Consider the following 23,597-nt stretch of genomic DNA (forward strand, 5'->3'; position numbering starts at 1 on the left):
GAAAAGAAAAAGCTCCATTGGCTTCAGAGAGCTATGACTTATATACTTTGAGACTGCTTTTGGCTCCTATGAGTCGAGATACCAAAATAAAATTATTCCTGTCTCATTGACTTCAATGATGCGATCTTCTGTAAGTGTAAAAAAAATCCTGTTTTACCTACTCAGGGAGTGAGCCATTCTGATGATGGCCACAGACATAGTGCTGTTTGGCAGGGGACTAGCAAGATAAGAATGTTCTTGAATACTGTGTTGATTTAGGTCAGGACAGGATATTTTTCCTTTAAATGGTTAGAATACTGCAAAGGCTTGAAACATCTTTGTACTGATATCTGAAATCGCTATTAATTTCCATTGGTACAAGTACAAATTGAAGGTGCATAAGGAAAATTCGATTAATGCTTGAATGCAGTGCCAAGCTCAGTTATTTTTATGGTGTTATTGCATATTTGTTCTATTTTCTGAGATACATTTGAAGCATTTCTGATTTTATACTTACTAAATACAATACCCGCTAATCCAGATAGTAAAAGTATTGAGGAATTCACCTAGTTATTTGTAACAATTTTCAAAGGCCACAGTTCCTTGTTTGGGTACTGCCAAAAGGGCTGCAGTGCCCTTCCCCTATCTCAGCCACTCATTCTTCCTGCTCTTTCTGTGATGTGGCAATGCAATGAATTGGATCAGACAACTGGCCAGCCAAAATCAACCCAGAAAAAAAGAAATTGGTTTCCACCACTCATTTCTCGGGTCTGGCTCACTTCATTAGGGCTAGTTTTGGCAAAAGGGAAAGGAGAGGGCAGAATAAGGAGAGCAGACCACCCCTTTCCATCACAACAGATTTGTGCTAGACTGGCTTGATAGTGAAACTATAGAGGAATAATCTTATACATGCACAGTCTTCTCAGTTCTTTGCTATTTTAAGACTAGGTCAAGCTTCCCTTGGAGTCTGTGCCTGCTCTGCCCCTTGAATTTTGGATGAAGCAGTTGTTGGTTCCTAAAATTTATTATCTGAGTCCACAGCTGTAGTTCTGGGTGCGTGAATTTTATATGCCTTCCTTTTAGGTGATATCAAATGCTTCCTAATCCTTCTCTTCCTGTGACCCAGCAATATATTTTTCTTCCTGTTTCACAAATGGAAATGCAACCCAGGGAAACTAATTGGTTTACGAAAGTTCCCAGAAGTGAAGCAGAGAAATTAAATCTAGTTTTATGAGTCCAAAGTTAAGCTGATACCCTCACTTGTGAATCCAGCTCGTATCTAGATAGGGTCTGTTTACTTGTCCTTGATTTTCACTCTTATTCATTTCACAAACATTTGCCCGCTGACACAGTTTCAAGGCACATCAGTAGAAATCTCTAGGAGTCGCTGACTGAGATTTCTAACATTATATGGTAGATTTCTAAAAGTTGACCACAACATTCTTGCCTTGTTTAATCCTGCCAGAATTGTGCCTGTGGTTTAACTCAAAGCCTACGTTTTCAGACTAACTGTAATTTGAGTTCTAAGTTGCTTCATTGGCTTTTTTTTACTGCTATTAAGTTTATAGGGCCTGGGAAGACAGATGTATCTTGTTACTCAATGAAATGTTGAATGCAGCTTAATCTAATTATGTCACAGGCAATTAGAGTTTCCAAAAGTTGTGGTTTACATTTGAAAATCTATAATGAAATCTAAAAATGGAGTAACAAAATAGAACTCCCTAATCTGCAACTGCTAATAATTTACACAGCTACCCGAAGTATTGTGCACATATTTATGAAAATACACCTGCTCACACATACATACTTGCACTGTGTTTCCTACACAGAAGAAACCCTCCTTAAGTCTGTATGTTTTCTGTATAATAATAAATTTGTTTTTATTTGAACTTTCAGTCGACGCTGGCGTCGCTGGAATCGATTTAATCGAAGAAAATGTAGAGCTGCAGTAAAATCTGTCACATTTTATTGGCTTGTAATTGTCTTGGTCTTTCTGAACACATTAACTATCTCATCGGAGCATTATAATCAACCTGACTGGCTGACCCAGATCCAAGGTACAATCAAAAATTATTTGTCCTGTTTTTGAATATGGATACTTCCACTCTTTTGTACTTTGTACTTTGACGTTTTGTTGTTGTTTGCTGTCCTGAAGAATATTCAGCCCAGCCAAAGGGAGATACAAGAAATGACTGAATGTATTTGATTTCTATGACTGTAACACAGCTTAATGGCATACCAGCAAAAAATTGACAATACTAAATTGTAAATACCTGTACTTTTATTGTTAAACCATGCTTGAAAGATGAGGAAGGAAATGATAACTTGCACAGCAGAACATGCTGTGGGCTGTGTTGCATAAGTTACAGTGTGGACTCAAGCTGTGAGTTGAGCAGCCATGAACTGCACAGTGGACTGGAAATACGAATAGTTTATAGGTGGCAGGAAGCTTTTACATCCTTGTGTAACTTTCACCACTTTAGGCATCAAAAACATTCCCACATAAAAACCCAGTACTTCCTTCTTAAGCAAAAGACTGCAAACTCGTATAGAAAGTATAGTACTATTATGTTAAAATAAAAATGAATTCTAAGAGACAATTCAGGAATGTCTTTTTTTGTTTTATATATTTTGTTCCAGATATCGCAAATAAGGTTCTTCTGGCTTTGTTCACCTGTGAAATGTTAGTAAAGATGTACAGCTTGGGCCTACAGGCTTATTTTGTTTCTCTTTTTAACCGCTTTGATTGCTTCGTTGTTTGTGGTGGCATTGTTGAAACCATTTTGGTGGAGTTGGAAATTATGTCACCCCTTGGAATTTCAGTGTTTCGCTGTGTTCGTCTCCTGCGTATTTTTAAAGTAACAAGGTAAGATTAACTAATACTGCTAACTTTAGGGATATCTGAAGGGTGATCAGCAATTCTTTTGTAATACTTCATCATGCTCTGCTCTTTTACTGTTTTGTTTGGGGTTTTTTTGGTGTGTGTTAACACACGCATTTTAATTTATAGGCACTGGGCATCCCTGAGCAACTTGGTAGCATCCTTGTTAAACTCAATGAAGTCCATTGCTTCACTGTTGCTTCTGCTTTTCCTCTTCATCATAATCTTCTCGTTGCTTGGAATGCAGCTGTTTGGAGGCAAATTTAATTTTGATGAAACTCAAACAAAACGGAGCACCTTCGATAATTTTCCACAAGCTCTTTTAACTGTATTCCAGGTAACTTTCTTTCATCCTGTATGAAACATTTTACCTTTGATGATCAACAAAGCTGTTTAAGTGATCATGTTGCCTGAAAATAAAATCATAAATACAGTTTATTTAGTTTACTTTAAGTAGCATTCTTCTCATTAAATTCAGTACTCTGGTAACTCTGTGCCATTTTTGCCATTTGTGTCATGTCTTATTTGATCTATCTATGCAACATAGCTGTCATATTACTTCACAAAATTAAATCTCCTTTGTCCATCAACTACATGACTAGAAAAAGAGGTGGAATGTTATTTTTATTTTAATCAAATTGTGTTCTTTAACTTCATTAGCTATATATAAAAGTTCAGCTATTGCCAAGCAGGAAGAAATGAGAAGCATTGTAAGAGAGCTTTTGCATATGGGTCATATTACTTACTATAATATAAAAATAAGTATGAATTTCTTTAAAGAGATACTGTCAGGTTTATTGAAATTTTAAATCAACTTGTCTGTTACTTGTGAAAACATAGGGCATACTTACAGTTCACTTCTCACTATTTTACGATCCTTTTTTTATTTTTTCCCAATTTGGATACTGGAATTAGGCTAATTGGTTTCATCTCTGTAGCCAATTTTACATTCAGCTTTGCACATTACCACAATGTTGGTTTCAGACATTATAGGTGAGTGTTTAAAGCTGACCCTGCAAGATTCAACTTTGTGTCAACTTCCTATCTCTTCAGTAGAAATTTCATATGGTGGCTGCCCAGAGCAAGAAAAAAATCTTACCATGTAATTTTAACATAAGAAAATATTAAATGAGAAGTTTCCTTAACAGGAACGGTGTCCACATTTGACCTGACATTGCCCCTTTAACAAATTAAAGCTGTACCTTCCAACTCAGCTGAGTTGGATTTTATTCAGATTTTAGGCTGCCTCGTTTTCAAAGGAATGAGGCTTCCTTAAGTTTCAGAATACACTTAGGAGCAACCAACCTGTTGGGTGCTCAACAACTATGAAAATCAGCTTGACAAGTTTAGCTCTCCAAAAATGAGTATCAGAAATTGGCATGCCTATAATTTTCTTGAACAACTACTTAATTACTTGGAAGGAGACTCAGTGTTAAATGTTTTCTCAGGATAAAACTAGTAATTTTTAAGAATTTAGAAATAAATCAAGTGCCCCTGTAACCTGCATTGTAATACTCAGAATTTTTGTCGTAGTACAGGAAGAGGGGAGTTGCCTAAGTGTAAACTATCCTTTTAACTAAGCAACAAATTTCTGTAAAATCCTTTTAGACTTTGGTGAAACTGTGTGAAACAATAGCCAGTAAGAAAATCAAGTAATTGTCCCACAGCATTGAGCTCCATTCAGTTTAAAACAGCTACAATTTCAAAAGCTGTAGCAGTAGTGTATGTGTGTGGTATGTGTATTACAGACTTTGTGATAAGGTGGCCAGTCCCTGTTAAAACTGAAATTGGGTAGACTAATTTGCAGGACTTACAAATAGCATACACTAGAAAAGATTTGTGGCCACTATTAAAAAAAAAAAAAAAAAGAGAACCTTAAAACATATACTAACTAGATTTTTCAAGAGTGATGAACATTTGTGGGCATTACTACATACATGGCATTACTGAAAATCAGGGCTCTTACTTTTGCATGGCAAAATCATTAAAATTATAGTCTTCTATTTTTATTATTTTTGCCTTTGAAATTCACTGATGTAAATGTGTAGCATAAAATAAATGCTAGTAGAGTTAAACCCAAGCTTTCAGGAGATGCTTATTTAAATGGAAATTTTAAAACAATGCATGAAAAGATTATGGTATTGCTTTGTGTATACAGAAGGTTAGCCTTATTGTGTATTGTGGTCAGAGGAAACCTATTTCTTTATTGCTGTTGTTGATGTTGAGTTACTAATAATATATGTGCTTCTTAGATTCTAACAGGTGAAGACTGGAATGCTGTTATGTATGATGGCATAATGGCATATGGTGGCCCATCATCGTCAGGCATGATAGTCTGTATATATTTCATTATCCTCTTCATCTGTGGTAACTGTATCCTTTGCACTCACTGGAAACATCTCCAAATGGCGCTGTGTGCCAGGGACATATGCAAAATTTCTCTGAGGGAGTAAATTGCAACGGACATGCAAGCACTTTCTGTATGTGCTAAGTCCTCTATATAGACTTTTCTTTGTACACCTGTTCCCTAACGAATGAGGCTCTAGTGATCTCCCGAGTCCATCTCCAGCCACCACAATGGCAGAAACCAGAGAATTTTTGATTTCTTCCTTCAGTACGAAAACAGCCTCATTCTACCTGCTTGTCTCTATTTGACATCTCTCCCTCTGAAAATGCATGGATGTAGCCTGATCTTGGCTACAGAACGGCAATAATTTCCCGTTCATGCTTTTGACGCTTCATATAGCCCTGTTAGTTCTGACACACACTGACAGTGGAGCCAGCAATCTGCTGTATAGTGCAGGGACCAAATGAGAGAAATCTGCACAGAGAAATGTTGAGTCAGTTAGGCTTAAGTCTGCTGAAGCATTCCCCTTCCCTGCCTTCAGTGTAGTGGAAATACTTCCTTGGCCTCATGTAGCAACAGAAACTAGTGTCATTCTCAGAAGTTCTTAAAAGGTCAGGACGTGATAAAAGGGCAAAAACATTCTGTTTTCTGTACTATATGGTACTTGTATCAGTATTTGTATTTAACTAATGTGGACTGAAGTACGGAATTTGATATAGATTGTTGTAGACACAGGAGATAGTACATTATAAAAACGAATTTTTCAAAATGTCTGAACAGTCTTCACTTTTAATAGACAATGTTTCATATTTGAAACTTGCTCAGGCTAGCACAAAGTTGAATTTCATTTATTTAAAAAATACGTCAAGTATTCTGCTATTTTAAAATCAGTGACCCTGATGGATCTCTGCTCATTTTATACCCAGTATTAATCTGGTCCATTAAATGACTGTTATTTGCACTATGCTCCAGCATCACAAATCTCTACACTGTAGGTTGGGAACATGCATTTTATATCTCTCATATTGTCAGTGTTTATGCTGATAATAAACCAAACTAGTAAGGCATAACGTCCTTAAAATGATTTGAAATAGATATCTTGCTAAATGTCTTCTTGGCCATTGCTGTGGATAACTTGGCAGACGCTGAAAGTCTAAATACAGCTCAGAAAGAAGAAGCTGAAGAAAAGGAAAGGAAAAAGAATGCGAGGTAAAATAGCATGGGCATGTTGAAAAAGTAGGAGAGGGAAGGAGAAGGTACTGAATTCTTTCATAAGGATTTTTCTTATATAAATATCTACCATCTTCAAAATGTATTGAACTCAGGAAAAAAATGAAAGAGTTTACCTAGACATTAAAATAAGACCCAATAAGTATGATTTGAGATAAAAGTAGGGTAGTAATTGGGAAAACGAGGTGAATTAAGGACATAATGATAAGCCAGCTAATATTTAAACATTGCAATGGTAGGATTTATTGCGCAATTAGAACAAGAATGTATCTGCTGTCTCCAGTGCACAACTCCCTGTGGAATCAGTTCTCTAAGCCTTATATAGACAAGAAGAAAACCTTCCTTTGAAGTCAGTGCAGGCCTGTTGAAGTCAATGCAAGTTGTTTGTAGGAGTCCAAGGGCATGGTTTATTCCTCTAGAAAGGAGTAATGATCATGCATTGAATTTTTGAGGGATTATCTTCTGGAATTATATTCAAAATTATAATCTTTTAAATGGATCACTGCATTCAAATGCAATGGATGTTATTGCTCTGACACCTGCAGCTGTGCAAATAATTTTAAATATTTTACTATATGGTTTTAGGTATGCTCTCATTACTTTTCATAGAATGGGTATTGTTCACTTAAAATCTTCTGTCTTTACATGATGTGCTTTGTAATTGTTACTGTATTGTTTTGTAGGAAAGAGAGTCTGGAAAATAAAAAAAGTGAGAAGCCAGAAGGTGACCAAAAGAAGCCCAAGGATAGTAAGGTGTTTATTCTAAAAATTGTGTCTTTTCTAAGAAGCAGTTTTACTGATTTTGCTACAGAGTACTTTTCAAGACTACTGTGCATTGTACAATTTCTTTTATGAACCCATCATCCCTCCATTTTTTTCCAGGCAAAGGAAACTTAGTTCTGATGCTTTGCATCCTCACAGAATCTCTTAATCTAGAAAATCCTTTTGGTTTCAGGATATCCTGAGAAGGGAAGCTCTTAGAGCATGAAATAGTTAATGTTAGAGAAAACTGATGTTGTTTTAGGATCCCTGTAGGTATTTTGCCTGATAAATCCAATGGAAGAGATTAGTGAATGATAAACTTAGTAGAATATTCAAACATTCTTGATAATTTTTACCAAAGCCTGTTGGTTATATTCTTATTGTGATCTACACAGCCAGAAGACTGTGGATGGTATAGAAAAATCATCTTTTAAAAATACCTATTAAACTGTCAGCTCTCCTCTGTTCTCAGCATTAACCTGTTTCAGAAAACTCAGAATAAGCATAGGGATCACTTCCCTGACTTCAGAGGCTTATTTGGTTTGCTTTCTGTTGAACTTTATACTCCAAGCTGTATTTAAATTTATTTTTCTTCTTGTGCATCCCTTTCATTGCTGTAGGTGACAATTACTGAATATGGAGAAGGAGAGGATGAGGATAAAGATCCCTATCCACCCTGTGACGTACCAGGTATGTGAATACCATCGAGAAGACAAAGACATTTAAGTTTGTTTGGTAAAATATCCTAAACTTGCTCTTGCTGAACACTGAATCAATTCCTTTGAAGTCAGTGAAGTTGTGCTCTGTTATCAGTGGGTAAATGGGCCTGTAAGCTGCTAAGTATTATCTTTTCCTGCAGCTTCCTAGACAGTACAAACAACATATGCGAGTTAATACTGTGAGCCTGAAGACTGCTGTGGTAGTATTTGTGAGAGGAAATTCAAAACTTTTCTGAAATATTTGGCAAAAAAGGACATTCTAGGGCTGATGATGTTCGGCCACTTTTGTCTTAGCTTCTCCCAGTCCAGTGAATGTATTTTTGTCTTAGCTTCTCCCAGTCCAGTGAATGTATTTACCTAAAAATCAGTTCTGTCTGATTGTCTGGATGCCTATTACAGAAATCTGCCCTACCCTTTGATGACTATGTGCTCAACCAGTGCACAGAGCTCAGCACCCCTACAACCCAGCTCAGGCATGGACTGATGGTCAGGGGCTGAGCTTAAGTGGGGCTCCAGAGCCCATGTGCAGGACTTGTGAGTGGAGTCCCCACATGAGGCTGGTCAGGGCCAGTCAAGCCTATTAGTGCACTCAGGGCACATATATGCACATAAACATGTATATAAGCTCATGACAACTATGGGGATGTTCATATATTGATTCATACATTTTTAAAGCCATGCTATGAATATATATTTCCCATGACCCATATATATTTTAATACAAGCCATGCTTTTATATTGTTATGAACAAAACCTCAATGTTTTTTATTTTATAGTAAAAAAGTGTTTAATTTAAAGTAGGTGAAGATGAAGAAGATGAGGAGGATGAACCAGAGGTACCAGCAGGCCCACGTCCCCGTAGAATATCGGAACTAAATATGAAGGAGAAGATAACACCGATCCCTGAAGGGAGTGCCTTCTTCATTTTCAGCAGCACCAATCCGTAAATATAATTTTGAAAAATATTGTTTCAGTCCATCAAGGTTTAGCAGTGAAGGAACAGGCCTCCTTCCAGTGCAGTTAGGAATAGAACTCCAGTAGCTTCAACAGGAGGGAGATGGGCTTCTCTCCTAAAATTTTCTGAATGACTTGGTAAATGAAAATAACTTGATAAATATATTAATTTGCTTCCCACTGTTGAAGATAAGAGCATATTGTACATATAGTCTGTCAAGCCTGCACATGTCTGAAAAGTACCCTTTAATGTATGTTAGCTATTTAGTATGTTAGTCACTGGATATATAAACTGTGACTTAAGATCTGAGCATCTTCTAGATGACATAGGATCCCTAGTAATCCTAGTAACCTTTGTGGAGCAATACAGGTGAGGAAGGAGAAGAGAAAATGAGAGAGAGAAAAAGAGAAAAGAAGGAGAAAGGATGTATATTTTTCTCTTGGGGTAACAGCATTTTCCCAGATCCAAGCAAACACTGAAGATAAAGACAAATTATTTCAAAAATCAAGAACAATAATAGTTGGATTTTGGGGGGAATTGGAATCTTCCACTGCTCAGTCTCACTCCAGAGCATTTGAAATTCAACACTGATGAAGAAAGCAAGCTTCAGTAGTTCGTTAAAGTCATTACTGATTGTTGGATGGAAGTGAACGAGTGAAGTAAATTCAGTTCCTACAGACTGAACATAGCTGTTACATTTATATATAGCAATTTCATGAGCAGTCTTAGGAGGGAGCTTAAGAGTTATTTGGCGCGGGAGAATGCTGTCTTCTCAGTGGTAGAGGTCATTGCCATTAAGTTTAGAAGATGGTGTGATGATCAAGATATAATGTTTTTGGCTTGTATCTTATTCATTCCATGGGTTGTCTAATGCTCTTCAGAATTTCCAAACTGGAAAGAGAGCTATTTAAACTAGTAATTTTAAGAACACGTATGCTGAATGCAAAAACATTAGATTTGTTGAACATGTCAAATTGCTTTTGGCCTCAACCAATGCTACATATTCTCAGGCCAAAATGTCCATCTTACTTAACTGACACACACTATACTTAAATCATCTATTTAATAACAGGAGAACAAATTTTCCCCAGGAACCTTCTGATTCTTCAGCAGAATTTAGACAGCTTCAGTGTTAGTCAGTTGTAAACCTGATCCTGCCTTTTTGCTAATTTAATCCTGAACCTACTCTACCAAGGTGCTCAATAGCATTTGTAATAACCTTGGGCTCAGTGACTCTAAGCATATATACAGTTCCACTTCATGTTATGTGGCTGAAACTTAGCAGCTCTGTAATCTTTAACACCCACTTGTCCTGTAATTCTATAAGAAAATCTTCACAGGAGATTCTGATTTGGGTTGAGTCTCTAAGTAGCAAAATGAGATCTGCAGCCTAAGCCACACCTCACCAGATAAGTATTTTTGACAGCTTTAGTAAGAATCAAATCAAACCGGGGCTCTGAAATGACTTACTGTCTAGTGTTGGTCCTTTTGACATTTGGCTTCTGTATATGCACAGTGGTACAATCACTGGAACTTGTAGTGGCATTCATAACCCATTGAAAACCAATAGGAGCTTGGAAATCCTCTCTCAGATTCCTTTGGTAAGTGCACCTTCACAACAGGTGGATTGGATTTTGAATTTACATTTTTAGAAATCAGAGCAATAGCTTCAGCATTTGCACTGCTTTTAGCTGCTGATGGTTGCTCTGTTCTGTCACTGTTGGCAAAGTAATAGAAAACATGTTGTATATTAGCCATCTGCTGAATTCTATTTGCACACATAGTATATTTTTGTGTCTCTTCTTCAGAATTCGAGTGGGATGCCACAGACTCATCAATCACCACATCTTTACCAATCTCATCCTTGTCTTCATCATGCTGAGCAGTGTTTCCCTGGCAGCAGAAGATCCAATTCGCAGCCATTCTTTTCGAAATAATGTAAGCCCTTCATTTTTATGTCTGAAGATAAATATATCCTCACAGGATAACAATCCTTTGGGACTGGTGCCTAGTTTTTAATTTTCAAGTTAAGAAACTTTCCTTTTCCTTTTTCAAGTCATACATTCATATTTTTTTTCTTTAAAAAAAATAAATCTTTAAAGACAAGTAACTTTATTAATGGAACATCATAGGTATTAGAACCATTTATCATGTACATAATGTTTTTCCTTTGTTAGCTATAAATATATCAGAATAAAATATACTCAAGCTGAGCATAACCTTTACAATTTTCATGGTTTTTTGTAATTTGCAGCTGGTGTACCTGATATGCATTTCCTGAATCACTCTTAGTGCCTCTCAGTGTTTGATACTGATTTAAAAATGCCAGTTACAATTATCACTGTTTATAACATGTTGGGAATAGACTTTAACCTGTCCTCTTTTCTCCTTCATTGACTCTTATTATATGGTCTTGGGGAACTGAGAGTATTACTCTGTTAGTGAGTGTATGGATTTGTAAGGATATTACTTCTTCTTTCAAAGAAGCTAGTGTGGCCACACTGAGTTTGAGTACCACCACATCAGACATGAAGATCCTTGGATTCCTGATTGGCCATATCAGAAGCTAAACAAGTTTCACTTTTTTCTAAACTCACACGTAAGATGAGGATCAGAGCATGCCCAGCTCTTGCCTTGATTCGGAGTCAAATGCCTTTTCAGCCTATATACAACCCCCCCAAAGTTGGAAGTGTTTCTGCATCCTTTTTTAGATATACTTGTGGAAACAAAATATTTATAAGAATATTAATTTCAGAAATTTCTCTATTATTCAATAAAAGTGTAGTTTATGTGGTGAGTATAAATCTGTGTTCTAAAACAAATTCCTGAATCCCCCATTTTAAGTTCTTAATATAGTAGAAGACTAGCCGGTTACTCAAATGCACAGTTATTGGACAGAGAAACAAAAATAAATCCATTCGTGTGACCACTAATGTTTGTCTTACACTTGTTACACTTGTATTAGTGGTGAAGCAAGCCTCTCATGTTATTGTGAGTTGTGCATGCTTTAGATTAGGTATGAAATTGCTGAGATGATGCAACTTGGTAATAGTCTGTGGAGAGTTTTGGGATATTTTGACAGAACTTCCAGGCCTCTCCTGTCTTAGATATAAATTGATCTGTAGAGATTGCCATGGAGCTAGAGAAACTCTTCTACCTCTTATAAGAAAGATGGGCTTACTAGGTCAGCAGAGGTTGTGTATCGTTGTAGTTCTTGTTAGTGTAGATGCAGCCTCTGAAAGTCCTCATTTGGCTGTTGACATTCTCTGAATGTTTTTTCAGTAACATTAGTAAAAACCAATAAGCTAAAACTTTCTTCAAAGGTAAAAAGAGGTCAAAGCACAAAGACACTCTTCATGTACTATTCAGTAGAGCTGTGTGCTTCCCGTATCTATAAAACTGGACAAGTGCAATCTTATGAACAAATCATACCAATGGGTAAGAAAAAGAGAGCTGGTGGGCAATACTGAAATTGTTATTGTATAAATGGCTTGAATGGCTGATAATTGTTTTTGTAACTGGAGGAGTACTAGGAAAATGTAACTGGAGAGTGGTGGTAACTGAAAGGATTATTCCTATTTGGGACACAGGTAAATTGTGGGAGTGATTTCAAGAAGGCATTGCCCTCTTGTAAGTATTCACAAATGCACCAGACCTGCATATTTTTCTTGTTACTACCTTGAATGATCATGTTCCTTCAACAGCCACCTTGGCAAGGTAATGAAAGTTTACGAACTGGAATGCCTTTAAATATTTTCTTTTAACTCTAGAATGAATTCCTTACTGATTAATCTTTGTTAAATGGCTTTAATATTTGCCTATTTTTTCAGCCCAGCAAGAGACAGAAGGATGTGATCTTCAGCTGAATGTGGGGAAAAAATTATTTCCTTTTTATGATCTAATAAGAATACTTTTTTTGTGTGTTGTTTCTTTATTTTATTTTTTCTTCCCATTTTATTAGTTGCTGAACCACAGGAAACGTTTCTGTGCACAACTGTTTGCTAGTTGGATAGGTGGATACTAAACTAAACTAGTACCCTACTGCAATGCATGTTGATTGCTAAATTAGGTGCTAGTGATATGGCCACCTTGAAAGGGTGAAATCTTGGTTGTACTGAAATATATGGCAGTGTTCCTGTCAACAGCAGTGAGGTCAATATCACATCCACAGTCTTTTTAATAGTTTGCATATCACTATGCAACTGTTGTGGATTCTTTTAAATTTCCTACAAATAAATCACTGCTGTATCTTCCAAGTTCAAGAAAAAAGAGTTGTAGTGCTGATTTTAAGTAATTTAGTTATTCATAAATTTGCTTTGTGATACTCTAGCCCAGGCTACGCAGGAAGAATATAATGTGGCAGAATGTAGAATGATGTGCAATCTAGAAGCATCCGTTGAAGTTTTATTTTTTGATGCAATACTTTGGCTAAAAAAAAACCCCAAGTGTTATTAATAATAAGTATTTATTCTTTGTGCAAGATTCTGTATCTCTGCTCAAGGCTGAAGAAAGTACCTGTGAAAGCTGACAGAGGAAAGTCTTAATTAAAAGAAAATGTTGCTTATTGGGTCCTGTTAACTCTTTAGGGGTGAAATCTAATATCTAAGCAGAGTGGCATCTGATTAATTTTTAAGTAAATAAAAATGCTTGTACAATAGCTGGAAATTTAAATGACTTTGTCTAAATTCCCCATCTGCCTACTTAGATTAATTCAGGTGTTGTTGTGCATGTGGTCTAAATTGTAAAAATTTATTAATAGATGGATTTCTTACTGTGGCACATATTATACCTTGCAGATACTTGGTTACTTTGACTATGCTTTCACAGCCATCTTTACTGTTGAAATCCTGTTAAAGGTAATGCATTGTTAATTGATCCTTGTTAGCTCAAAAGCAGCTTTAGCAATAATGTTTGTAACTTTTTGTTTACCTTCCAGATCCTAGGGTATGCAGATTATGTCTTCACTAGTATGTTTACATTTGAGATCATTTTGAAGGTAACAGGTTTTTAAAGGAAGTTTGTTTAAAAGGATTTTCCTTGTGTGTCACCTGCCAAGAAAAGGCACTTGAAGTGTTCTTCGCCTTTTCTCTAAGCGATCAAAGCTAAACTTTTTTTAAACCAGAGGATTTTTTAATTTGACAGTTCCTCATAGTTTTGATTGGTTATTTTTTACCATTGGGTGCATGAAGAAGCTGATTTTTTTATCATTACATCAATTTAATAATTCATTTTTTTACCCTTTTTAAACTTACACTTGTCAGAAAAGGGAAAAATAATTCACTGCGCATGAGCTTTTCCTTCTCCTTGCTCTGGCATTTCCAAAAGAGAGAATCAGTCTTTTAAGGAGGGAGCATGTAATTTCTCATTTCTTTTGCTGAACTATATTCACAGAGCTAAAATAGTAGATAACTATTTTCTTGCAACAGGACTTGCAAGATATCTTGCATTTATCTATCTATATACTAAGATACTTTGCATTTATCTTGGGCATACATTTAAATACACAGAAAGGCATAAATATGCTTGCTTAAATGTATTACCCATGCATGAGTCAAAAATTGGCATTTTTAATGTATAGTTTGTGTACTGATTATTAAGAATATCCATTGGGGTTACTAAGATTTTAGATGTATGAGGCTTACTCTGGCAAAGAAGGCCTATAAATGAGGATTAGGTTCACATGTAAGAAAATGCTGAACAAATAAATCAAAATTTTTGATGGGAATTTGTAAAATATTTTTTCAGAGATTTACATGATTCCTAAAAGTTTCATGCTGTGCATATTCACCATGATTTTTTGGTTGAGTAACCCTGATCTATACACTTAAAAATTTCTGGTACACTAAGAATCTGTACATAAACTTTGCATTTCCAGTTGAGAATTAAGCTTAACAAAATCTCTTCTCCCAGCTTTTGCTCATATTGCTGTGCATACTCTTCACAATGCAATTGGATTAATACTAATTGATGCAATATTTGGGCTGTTTACAAGATAAGCTGTACTGTAAGTAGTAGACTATTTTCATGCTTGCGAATATTCTCCCAGACTTATGTTTATCCCCTTATTTCTCATTTTCAGCAGTGAGGAGCTTGCTATAGAATTGATTAATCTTGTAACATTTGTAGCACTCTAAAATAAATATCCATTTTTTTCACTACTAGAGAAAGGCCAAACTAAAGGAAGGAACAAAGCACTGAAAAGAACTGTAGCATTAGATCAAACTAATTCCCAACTCTGAATTTGAGGAGCCATACAAAGTATGTTACCACCATTTCTGTGGCAGAAGAGAGTCGGTAAACTTCCACATGCTCTGAGCAGCAGGTTGCATATCTCCTGCAGTTCCAATTGTGTTTCTGCAGGAAACAGACTAATTATAAAGCATGGCATAAAGAGACGAAACTGGATGTGTTAGGAAAAGCAACATTCCTACTAACTGCAAAAGATTCTGACACTGAGCGACTCAAGAGTTATCCAAGGGAAACAGGAAGCTCTAGAGCTTGGGCTCTTGAAATCTGGCATTGTAAAATATTACAAAGAAACAAGGAGCCCCATCACGGCCAAAATGTTGGTGCTCCTGACTCCACTTTCTCCAGGAAGCTCTGCCCTGAAGTGCACTCACATGTATTTATAAAGGAAAATAAATTATACCATAAAAAGTGTAACGGACAACCAGAACATGACGCACGTACTTATACAGTGCCTGCTTTACTAACATGTCTCAGACACTGGCTTTGCTTGCTTATGGCTGGAGTCCTCCATGTCTTCCATGCTGGGTTTTGCGCCGTGCTTTCCACAGTATCTAAGTTGTACAGAAGTTCTGCAAGGAGTAAATTCACGACTAGACCTGCAGTAACAACAGCATTCGTTAATTTCCGGGCAGAAAGTATATGAAACTGAAATTGAGATAACGAGAGGCAATATTATCAGCTGCAGCAAAGAAACCCGTAAATGTCCAAAAAACAAGCATTAAAACAGAATAACTCTCAGCATGCGGAGAGTCTTCCTGCGCTCTATCCTATTGACTGCTCTGCAGATATGAGGATTTCCACATTGTATGGTGTCGAATATATGAATGTGGATATGAATAACAGAAAAGCTGCAACATCAGTTTAAAGCATTTAAGAATTCTTTTATGTAATCCCTACATGGCATTGAAATCCAGCTTACCATCCTGTTTGCAGTACTTTGGAAATGTGAAAACGTCAGAGCAAAGGTCAGGTTAGGGCCTTGTGCTTTTAAACTTGCCCCAGCTGTGCTAATCCCACACCATTTAAACCAGTCCCCACTGGTGTGGAATTAGAGGCAGGAGGAAAGGAGTGGCACTGGTGGTGTCGCAGGCGCTCAGCTCAGTGAGTGTCCTGCAGCATCTGCTCCACTGGAGGCTGTGTGACAGCACTCACCACCTCAAATCCGCTCTAGGCTTTGATTTGGTCCTGATCTGTGCAAAGGATAGAATGATTTGCTATAGAGAGTTTTAGTCAAATGCTTCCGCTGGGATTTGTAGTGATTGAAATATGAATCTCCGTATGAAGGTGGGGAGACATGTACTTCACCTGTATTTTTAGGTCAATATATCTTTACTTTTGTGGGAGTCTTTACACGAAACTTTGTGTGCTGCTGATAACATACTACAATGTAAATGAGTATTTGTAGATAGATGCAAGTTTGATGCTCAGGGTTATTTTAGTGTTCAACTCCCACTGATTTTAATGAGTTTAGCCATACTCTGTACAGCTGTAAGTGAAAAGAGCTAGGACTTTATTGGAGATTTTATAATGTAACTATATTATATCTCTCATGTCATGGCATAGGTTAAAACTTTAGGAGTTTTATTCTTCTAGTTTTGAGGGCCATTTAGTATTTTGATCACAACAAAAGAAAGTTTAACATAAGAATAAGGAGACAAGGGCTTCCAAGAAAAGTGCGTCTTTTGTAGTTTGCATTCCTTTGCAGATATATAGCTTTCACTGACGCCGATGGTTTTTCATGCAAAAGGCCTGCAAGTGAGTAGTGACACAGTAGACTGAGATGCCCATTGACGGTAGCTCTGTTCTACATTGTGGAACAGTCTTGAAAGATTTAATAGTCTGGTGCAAGAAGAAAGGAAATTAAATCTTTTCACTCCACCTTGAGGAATAGAACAGAATAGAAAGTAATGGGTTTAAAATGCACAGTCAGTATCAGATGTTCTCTGGCTGGCATTGAGTTTTCTCACCTGTGGAAAACAATGAGTATTTGAGAGTACTCAGGTCTCTTTAAGAGGACCTTAAGGGTGAAGAAATTAGATCCATGTGCCTGAACTGACTACTAGGTATTTTTTCAAAGGTATCGTTATTTTAATGTCAAGTTTTTAGTTTCAGTGTTTCAGTCTTAATCCATAACTGTGGAAAAACCAATGCAAAATTCTACTCAAGTACAGATTCTGTGCTTCTAATGACTTAACTTGATTCCTGTGTGCATTTTTTAACTGGTACTTACTCACAGTTATGGTAAGGGTTTAATTAATAGATTTAGGAGCCAAATTCAGCTTTGCGATACCTGAGAACATCTGCCCAGATTCTGTCTGCAGCCATAATTAATAAAGCCTCTATCACTGGCTCCTAATGAAACCTGCAAATGATAAGTGCAGGTTCCTTCACAAGATACCCTTTGTGTGCTTCTTTCATCTTAATCTAGGCACAGAAAGCAAAAAATGAAGAGAAAGTCCAATAGGGAGAGCAATATTTGATATTCCCCACAGACCAGCAAAACTTGGGGACTCTTGTCCACACATAATATGAAACAATCTATGGGTTGTTCCAGGTTATTCCAAGATACTCACTCATGATCTTAACACGTCTCCTGTGAGCCAAAGGCAAATACCAGTGTAATACTGCCTTATGACAGCCTTGTGCTGGTTCTATACCAGGTTTGACTCTCAGGTTTTTGCAATATGTTTTCAGCTCCTTCAATTCTCAAGATAGTATGAATGATTAGGAGTCAGTATCTGGACCTTACAGTTTATTAAGCATGGGAAATTTTATGGTTCTTGTAGTCACTTTTCTAACAAAGGCCAAATCAATTCACCTTGAGTGTAATCACCTCAGCCTAATCAGTTCTTACACAAAATGTAACATTTGTTGACATCAGAAACAATTGACGTGTTTGCTGGTGTTGCTTGAGCAGAATTTTTATGATTTAAATGAAAGACTTAATGTACATAGTGGGATTGGTTTATATCTCAATCACTTTTAGAAAGTGAGATGATATTGTATGCATTCACACTCTAGGCAAGTGTCTTGTAAACAGCCTAAATGTGAATTTGAATAAATTGAAATATAGACTAAACATGTAACAATTCTATTTTTAGATGACAGCTTTTGGAGCATTCCTTCATAAAGGGTCCTTCTGCAGGAATTATTTTAATTTGCTGGATTTGCTGGTTGTGGGTGTTTCTCTGGTATCATTTGGTATTCAGTAAGTACTATACTTATAATGCGAATGATTTATTTTTGCTTTGAGGTTTTATACTGAAATCAGTGTTTCAGCTCCTTTTCTTCCCCCATTGTGTGTGTGTGTGCAGTATCAGTACTCAGGGTTGGGACTGGCAAGAGATTGTGCTTTATATAAAGAGTGTTGTAGCTCATTACTAATATGGATTGTAAACAAATTACTACTTCCCCCTATTACCAAGAGAACAAGGAAGAGTACCACGACTCTGTATATTTGCTATACAGCAAGAAATTCCTGGAGCTTCCGGAGGTTTATAAACCCTCTTTTGTGCTATTGCCACATCTACAGTGTAGTTGTACGAGCTTGCTCTTTCAGCGTTGACCTACTGGGTTATGTAACAGTATTTGAAGGGGAGGGAAGTTGTACCTTAATCAGGACTGTAAGTGGTAGTGAAGAGATTTTCTTGCTTTGTTTGGATCAGGCTAAACATAACAAGAGTCTGGAGGTGCTTATTGATTCACTGAGCAGTTGTGCCTCATTTAAAATCATCTGTGAAAACCCTTAGTGACTTAGAAAGCAGCAAGGGCTGGGTGTCAGTCGACTGCTTCCCACATTGTATTCTGCTTGTACTAGAATACCTATTACACAAACTTTCAGTTTCACTATATGTTCTTTAAAAGGCTATCTGCTATTATTTCCTCAAAATGCAGCCCTAGCTACTTAAACAAAGAGAATGTGAATCATTTGAGGTCTTTTTATCTCCAGCTGGTTGGAAATTAAGGTATTCATTGATTTACAGGACTTACACAGTGTCTTTGAAAGAGCTTGTCAACACCGAAAAATATTTTGGGGACTATTTTGCTCCTGACCAAACTTACCTGCATTACAGTGTCAGACAAGCTTCTGAGTTGTTAATTCCCAAGTTGCTCCAGAAATCAAAATAACTATTATTGTATTTATGAGATTGATACTATTTTCTAATATTAATAAAGGATCAATAACGAAATACTTAAAAAAATCTTGTATATGTATCTTCAGACTTTTTTGAAATTTCGTGTATAAGGAAGTTGCAAGAACGTTGTTATTTTTAGTAATAAAATCCATTACCTTAAAAGTAACAGAATAACTTTTTTTTCCCCCTAGATCAAGTGCTATCTCAGTTGTGAAGATCCTCAGAGTTTTAAGAGTCTTGAGGCCTTTAAGGGCAATAAACAGAGCAAAAGGACTTAAGGTGTTTATTTTTATTTTTTAAGTTATATTTCTGTTGGCCTGATTCTTTCATCCTGCCTCAGGTTAAAAATTCTTGTGCAAGAAAAATTGCCTAGGGATGTTCACAGGGCAAGGACATAAATCATACATGCTAGGCCAGGTTCTGCCCACAGTTATAGCAGTTTGCATGTAGAAGAACACCAATGCCAGAGAGAGCAGATTTTGACCGTAACACTTACTGTGAACCAATATGTCAGAGCAATATTTTAATTGTTTTTCCATAGTGCTTATGTAATTTTTAGTCAGTTGATGTTGATGGGTCTATGTCAACAGACTTACAAATTTAGAAAGCAAGTTTAATTATGGTAGTAGGTATAATACTGACAACACAAAAATAGTAATTTTAAAAAACTATCTGAGTATGATAAAATAGACTTTTACGGTATGGATTCTGTGATAGTAAGTGACAAGTGTGTTAAAATATATTTCTTTTCTTTCTTTCCAGCATGTTGTTCAATGTGTCTTTGTGGCTATTAGAACTATTGGTAATATCATGATTGTTACAACTCTTCTGCAGTTCATGTTTGCTTGTATTGGAGTGCAGCTGTTCAAGGTAGGCAGACACTCAAAATTTACACTGCATCAAGAAAAACAAAGCTGAGTTGAGTTCTTGGTGGCTTGCTGCTGGAACTGGGTTGGTCCCGTTCTGAACCAATCATAGTATAAATGCGTTTATTTTGCATATTCTGCATTTTGTCATTGCTTTTTGTTTTATATATAGGGAAAATTCTACAGGTGCACTGATGAGGCAAAACAGAATCCCGAGGAATGCCGGTGAGAACATCTTTGATCTAAGAATGTGACACATTATATTCTGAATAATTTAAACTGTAGCAGATATGGCAGGCATGTGTCAGGGCATTTAGATTTGTGTAAATTGGAATTACTGTCTTAAATCCACCAGAAAACACAGGTTAGCAAGGAAATAAAACAAGCTTAAGGAGGGAGTGAAATAAACTGTTTTGAATAGAGCATTGAGTAACTCTGAGGCTAATTTAATATTTCACTACTGATAGTTTGTTTCTTTCCCACAGAGGGATATACATCGTTTATAAAGATGGAGATGTTGATAATCCAATGGTCAAAGAGAGGGTCTGGCAAAATAGTGATTTCAACTTTGATAATGTTCTCTCTGCTATGATGGCCCTTTTTACGGTATCCACTTTTGAAGGCTGGCCAGCGTGAGTGAATTCTCCAAGTTTTCACAGCATTGTTAAGACAGTTACTTTTTCCAGAACAGTTCTCTATCATTTACCAGGCATTTTTGGGCAACAAAGCAGTCTTAAGTGATGGTATAAAAACTTACTAATGGAGGAAGTGAAAAAAACCTACTATACTTCTGAATCTGTGCACTTCTGTATTTCTTCATTCACCTCTATCTATAAAGGGCAAACTTTTTTTATATTGTTTGATTCCTAACCTTTCAGCTACTTTTGCTATAATGAGCTGTTCCTCAGCTCTAATGGAAGTAATCCTTTTAGATGTTTATCCATTGATGCCCTTTAAATAATACTAATAGGAAGATTTTAGGCTTTCGAGTAAAACTTTTACTAAAAAATCAGGCAATAGTACACTGCATAGAGAAACCCAGCAACTACCATTTGCTATTTCCTTAAATGAGAAAAGTCTTAGAGGATAGCTTTGGGGGGCAGGGGAACCAACAAGCAATGATCTGGTCATTGCCTTTATTCTTTTGGAAAAAAGCGTACAACATTGTGTGGTGTGATTCCTCTGGTTTCAATATGCTTGTAAGCACTGTCAGTAACTAGAAAAAGATAACAGTAAACAGCAGACCGTTTCTGAAACCTGTCCTCTAAGTCTGCATATTTTACTCTCTTTTGTCATTTTAATGTTAGTAAAGATGAAATTTTGTTTGTTTTTCAGGCTGCTATACAAAGCCATTGATTCAAATGGCGAGAATGTAGGACCTGTATACAACTACAGAGTGGAGATCTCCATTTTTTTCATCATCTATATCATCATTATTGCTTTCTTTATGATGAACATATTTGTTGGTTTTGTGATTGTTACATTCCAAGAACAGGGAGAACAAGAGTATAAGAACTGTGAGCTGGACAAAAATCAGGTTAAAATAAATAATGAACTCTTAACTTTTGAAAGTATCCTTTTTAATTTATGCATTAAGAGCTTCCTTTCTGCTTTGGGTCAGAAGAGGGCACTAAACGCATATCTTAGTTTAAAAAAAAAAATGGAGTTAGTAAATACTATCAAATGGTATTGAGGTCATTGTATGTTCCTCTTTCTGTAAGCCCAACATATCAGTCTTTTTGTTGTGAAAGATGTTACATTAAGCTTGTTAGCTTCTTAGTGTCTCACTTGTTGGTGTCACATTAAGAAGAACACAGCACCGTATCCGTAGGCAGAAGTAGGTTTTACAATAAGAACAGGAAAATAAATTTTGTGTTCTGAATAGTCTGAAAGGGTTCAAAGTGAAAGTGTTCAAAATTTTCTACTCTTCTCGCCCCCCCCCCCCCCCCCCCCCCCAGATTATTTAGAAATTCACAGGGGATATTTGGATTCATATTTAAAAAAATCTGTCCCCTTTTACTGTTTAATCCTTTGACTGAGAAAGTCATCAGTAACCAGTCGTGATTTTTCAGGTACTCTTGCCTAACTGTAGCACACTTCATCTAACCAAAGTTAAGATGAAAGTTTAGCCAGCATTCATTCCGCATTTTGTGCCCTATCAGTCAGCTTTTGTAAGCATTCTTCACAAGACAAGTGGAAGGCCCAGCCTACATGAAGATTTCAGGGACTAATAGAGTAGGAAATGAATCCGTGATGTTCCTACATATGTGACATGATTTTGCTGGGCAATTTAACTCAACTATTAGGAATAACACTTCCTCAGTATATATTTTGCTGACTCTAGGGTTTTATGCTACGCAGTTACATTGGTGGTTGAAAACTTAGTAAAGACAAAGTATGACTTATAGATGAATTAATAGTCATGTTATTAATAGTCGTGCTATATACTATACATATCCATACATATAGTCTACGGTACACTACTGTATACTACTACACTGTGTAAAGGTGAAATACTTCAGAATTTCCAGAGCATTATTTGATTCTTTGTATGTGGCTGAGTAGTGTATATAATTAGATACAGTTGTAAATAACCAAGTGAGGATTGGTAAGCTACTTGATTACTTTATTAACACTTAATAATAAAAAACCCTACATCAAGTAGATAGACTGCCTGTCTTTAAGACTTATATTTAACAATTTGCACTTATATAATTATATTATCAGTTGATTAGCTGTTAGGTATAGTCTAACAATTTTTGATGTATTTGCTTTTACAGCGCCAGTGTGTAGAATATGCCTTGAAGGCACGTCCTCTTCGTAGATATATTCCAAAAAATCCTTACCAGTACAAGTTCTGGTATGTGGTGAATTCCACTGGATTTGAATACATCATGTTTGTCCTCATCATGCTGAACACGCTTTGCTTGGCCATGCAGGTAGGAAAACTAGAAGCTCTTTTGAAGCTGTTGGCATAAATTGCAGGGAAGGATATGGGTGATATAATGCCTTTAATTTATGGCAACCTGTATTTTTTTATGAAGTGAAATTTTTAAAAAAGCACCTCTGGTCATAGTACTCTTCTGTGACATGTTCTAGTCTGTTCATCTGTTCTCTGAAGTAAAATTGTTTAAAACAGCTTGATGTTGATAAAGGTCTTCGTAACCTAATCAAGCTCGTTGAGATTTATTTTGTACCTGCAGTGTAATTTAATTTGTATTATATGTGTATATTCCAAAGATTATCCATGAGCAAGAAAATTTGAAGAGAAAAGTCTAATTTTGTTAGCAAACATTTCTCTCAAACCCTTAGATTCTTTTATCTAATATATTCTTTTATGCAGTGCCTCTAAGCATTACTTCACCTCTGTGTAGTTTCTGTACTTGTTCTGTGTTCAGTGTGTTCAGTTTGTATATATACTACTCCATGTTTGGTTGGATTGGACTAGATGATCTTTGAAGGTCTCTTCCAAC

At 36.3% G+C, this 23,597-nt stretch overlaps 1 protein-coding gene across 22 annotated transcripts in view; it reads left to right on the forward strand.

The window, feature by feature from the left end:
* Positions 1–23,597, forward strand: part of CACNA1D (calcium voltage-gated channel subunit alpha1 D) — a 255,060-nt gene that overhangs the window by 171,510 nt on the left and 59,953 nt on the right. For 11 of the 22 annotated variants that reach the window (XM_041118620.1, XM_030043557.1, XM_030043543.1 and 8 more), the window contains 17 exons: positions 1,876–2,036; positions 2,620–2,845; positions 2,990–3,197; positions 5,113–5,233; positions 6,302–6,416; positions 7,121–7,190; positions 7,820–7,889; positions 8,717–8,861; positions 10,682–10,811; positions 13,670–13,729; positions 18,224–18,330; positions 19,450–19,537; positions 20,021–20,128; positions 20,297–20,349; positions 20,610–20,756; positions 21,460–21,661; positions 22,905–23,063. In XM_041118620.1, coding sequence (XP_040974554.1) covers positions 1,876–2,036; positions 2,620–2,845; positions 2,990–3,197; positions 5,113–5,233; positions 6,302–6,416; positions 7,121–7,190; positions 7,820–7,889; positions 8,717–8,861; positions 10,682–10,811; positions 13,670–13,729; positions 18,224–18,330; positions 19,450–19,537; positions 20,021–20,128; positions 20,297–20,349; positions 20,610–20,756; positions 21,460–21,661; positions 22,905–23,063 — 2,170 coding nt within the window. Of the gene's footprint in view, positions 1–1,875; positions 2,037–2,619; positions 2,846–2,989; positions 3,198–5,112; positions 5,234–6,301; positions 6,417–7,120; positions 7,191–7,819; positions 7,890–8,716; positions 8,862–10,681; positions 10,812–13,669; positions 13,730–13,809; positions 13,870–18,223; positions 18,331–19,449; positions 19,538–20,020; positions 20,129–20,296; positions 20,350–20,609; positions 20,757–21,459; positions 21,662–22,904; positions 23,064–23,597 lie in introns of all 22 variants that reach the window. The other 11 variants (XM_030043560.1, XM_030043561.1, XM_030043545.1 and 8 more) reach the window with 4 other exon arrangements.

This window comes from Aquila chrysaetos, chromosome 20 (genome assembly GCF_900496995.4).
Source record: "Aquila chrysaetos chrysaetos chromosome 20, bAquChr1.4, whole genome shotgun sequence".
NCBI classification, from domain to species: Eukaryota; Metazoa; Chordata; class Aves; order Accipitriformes; family Accipitridae; genus Aquila; species Aquila chrysaetos.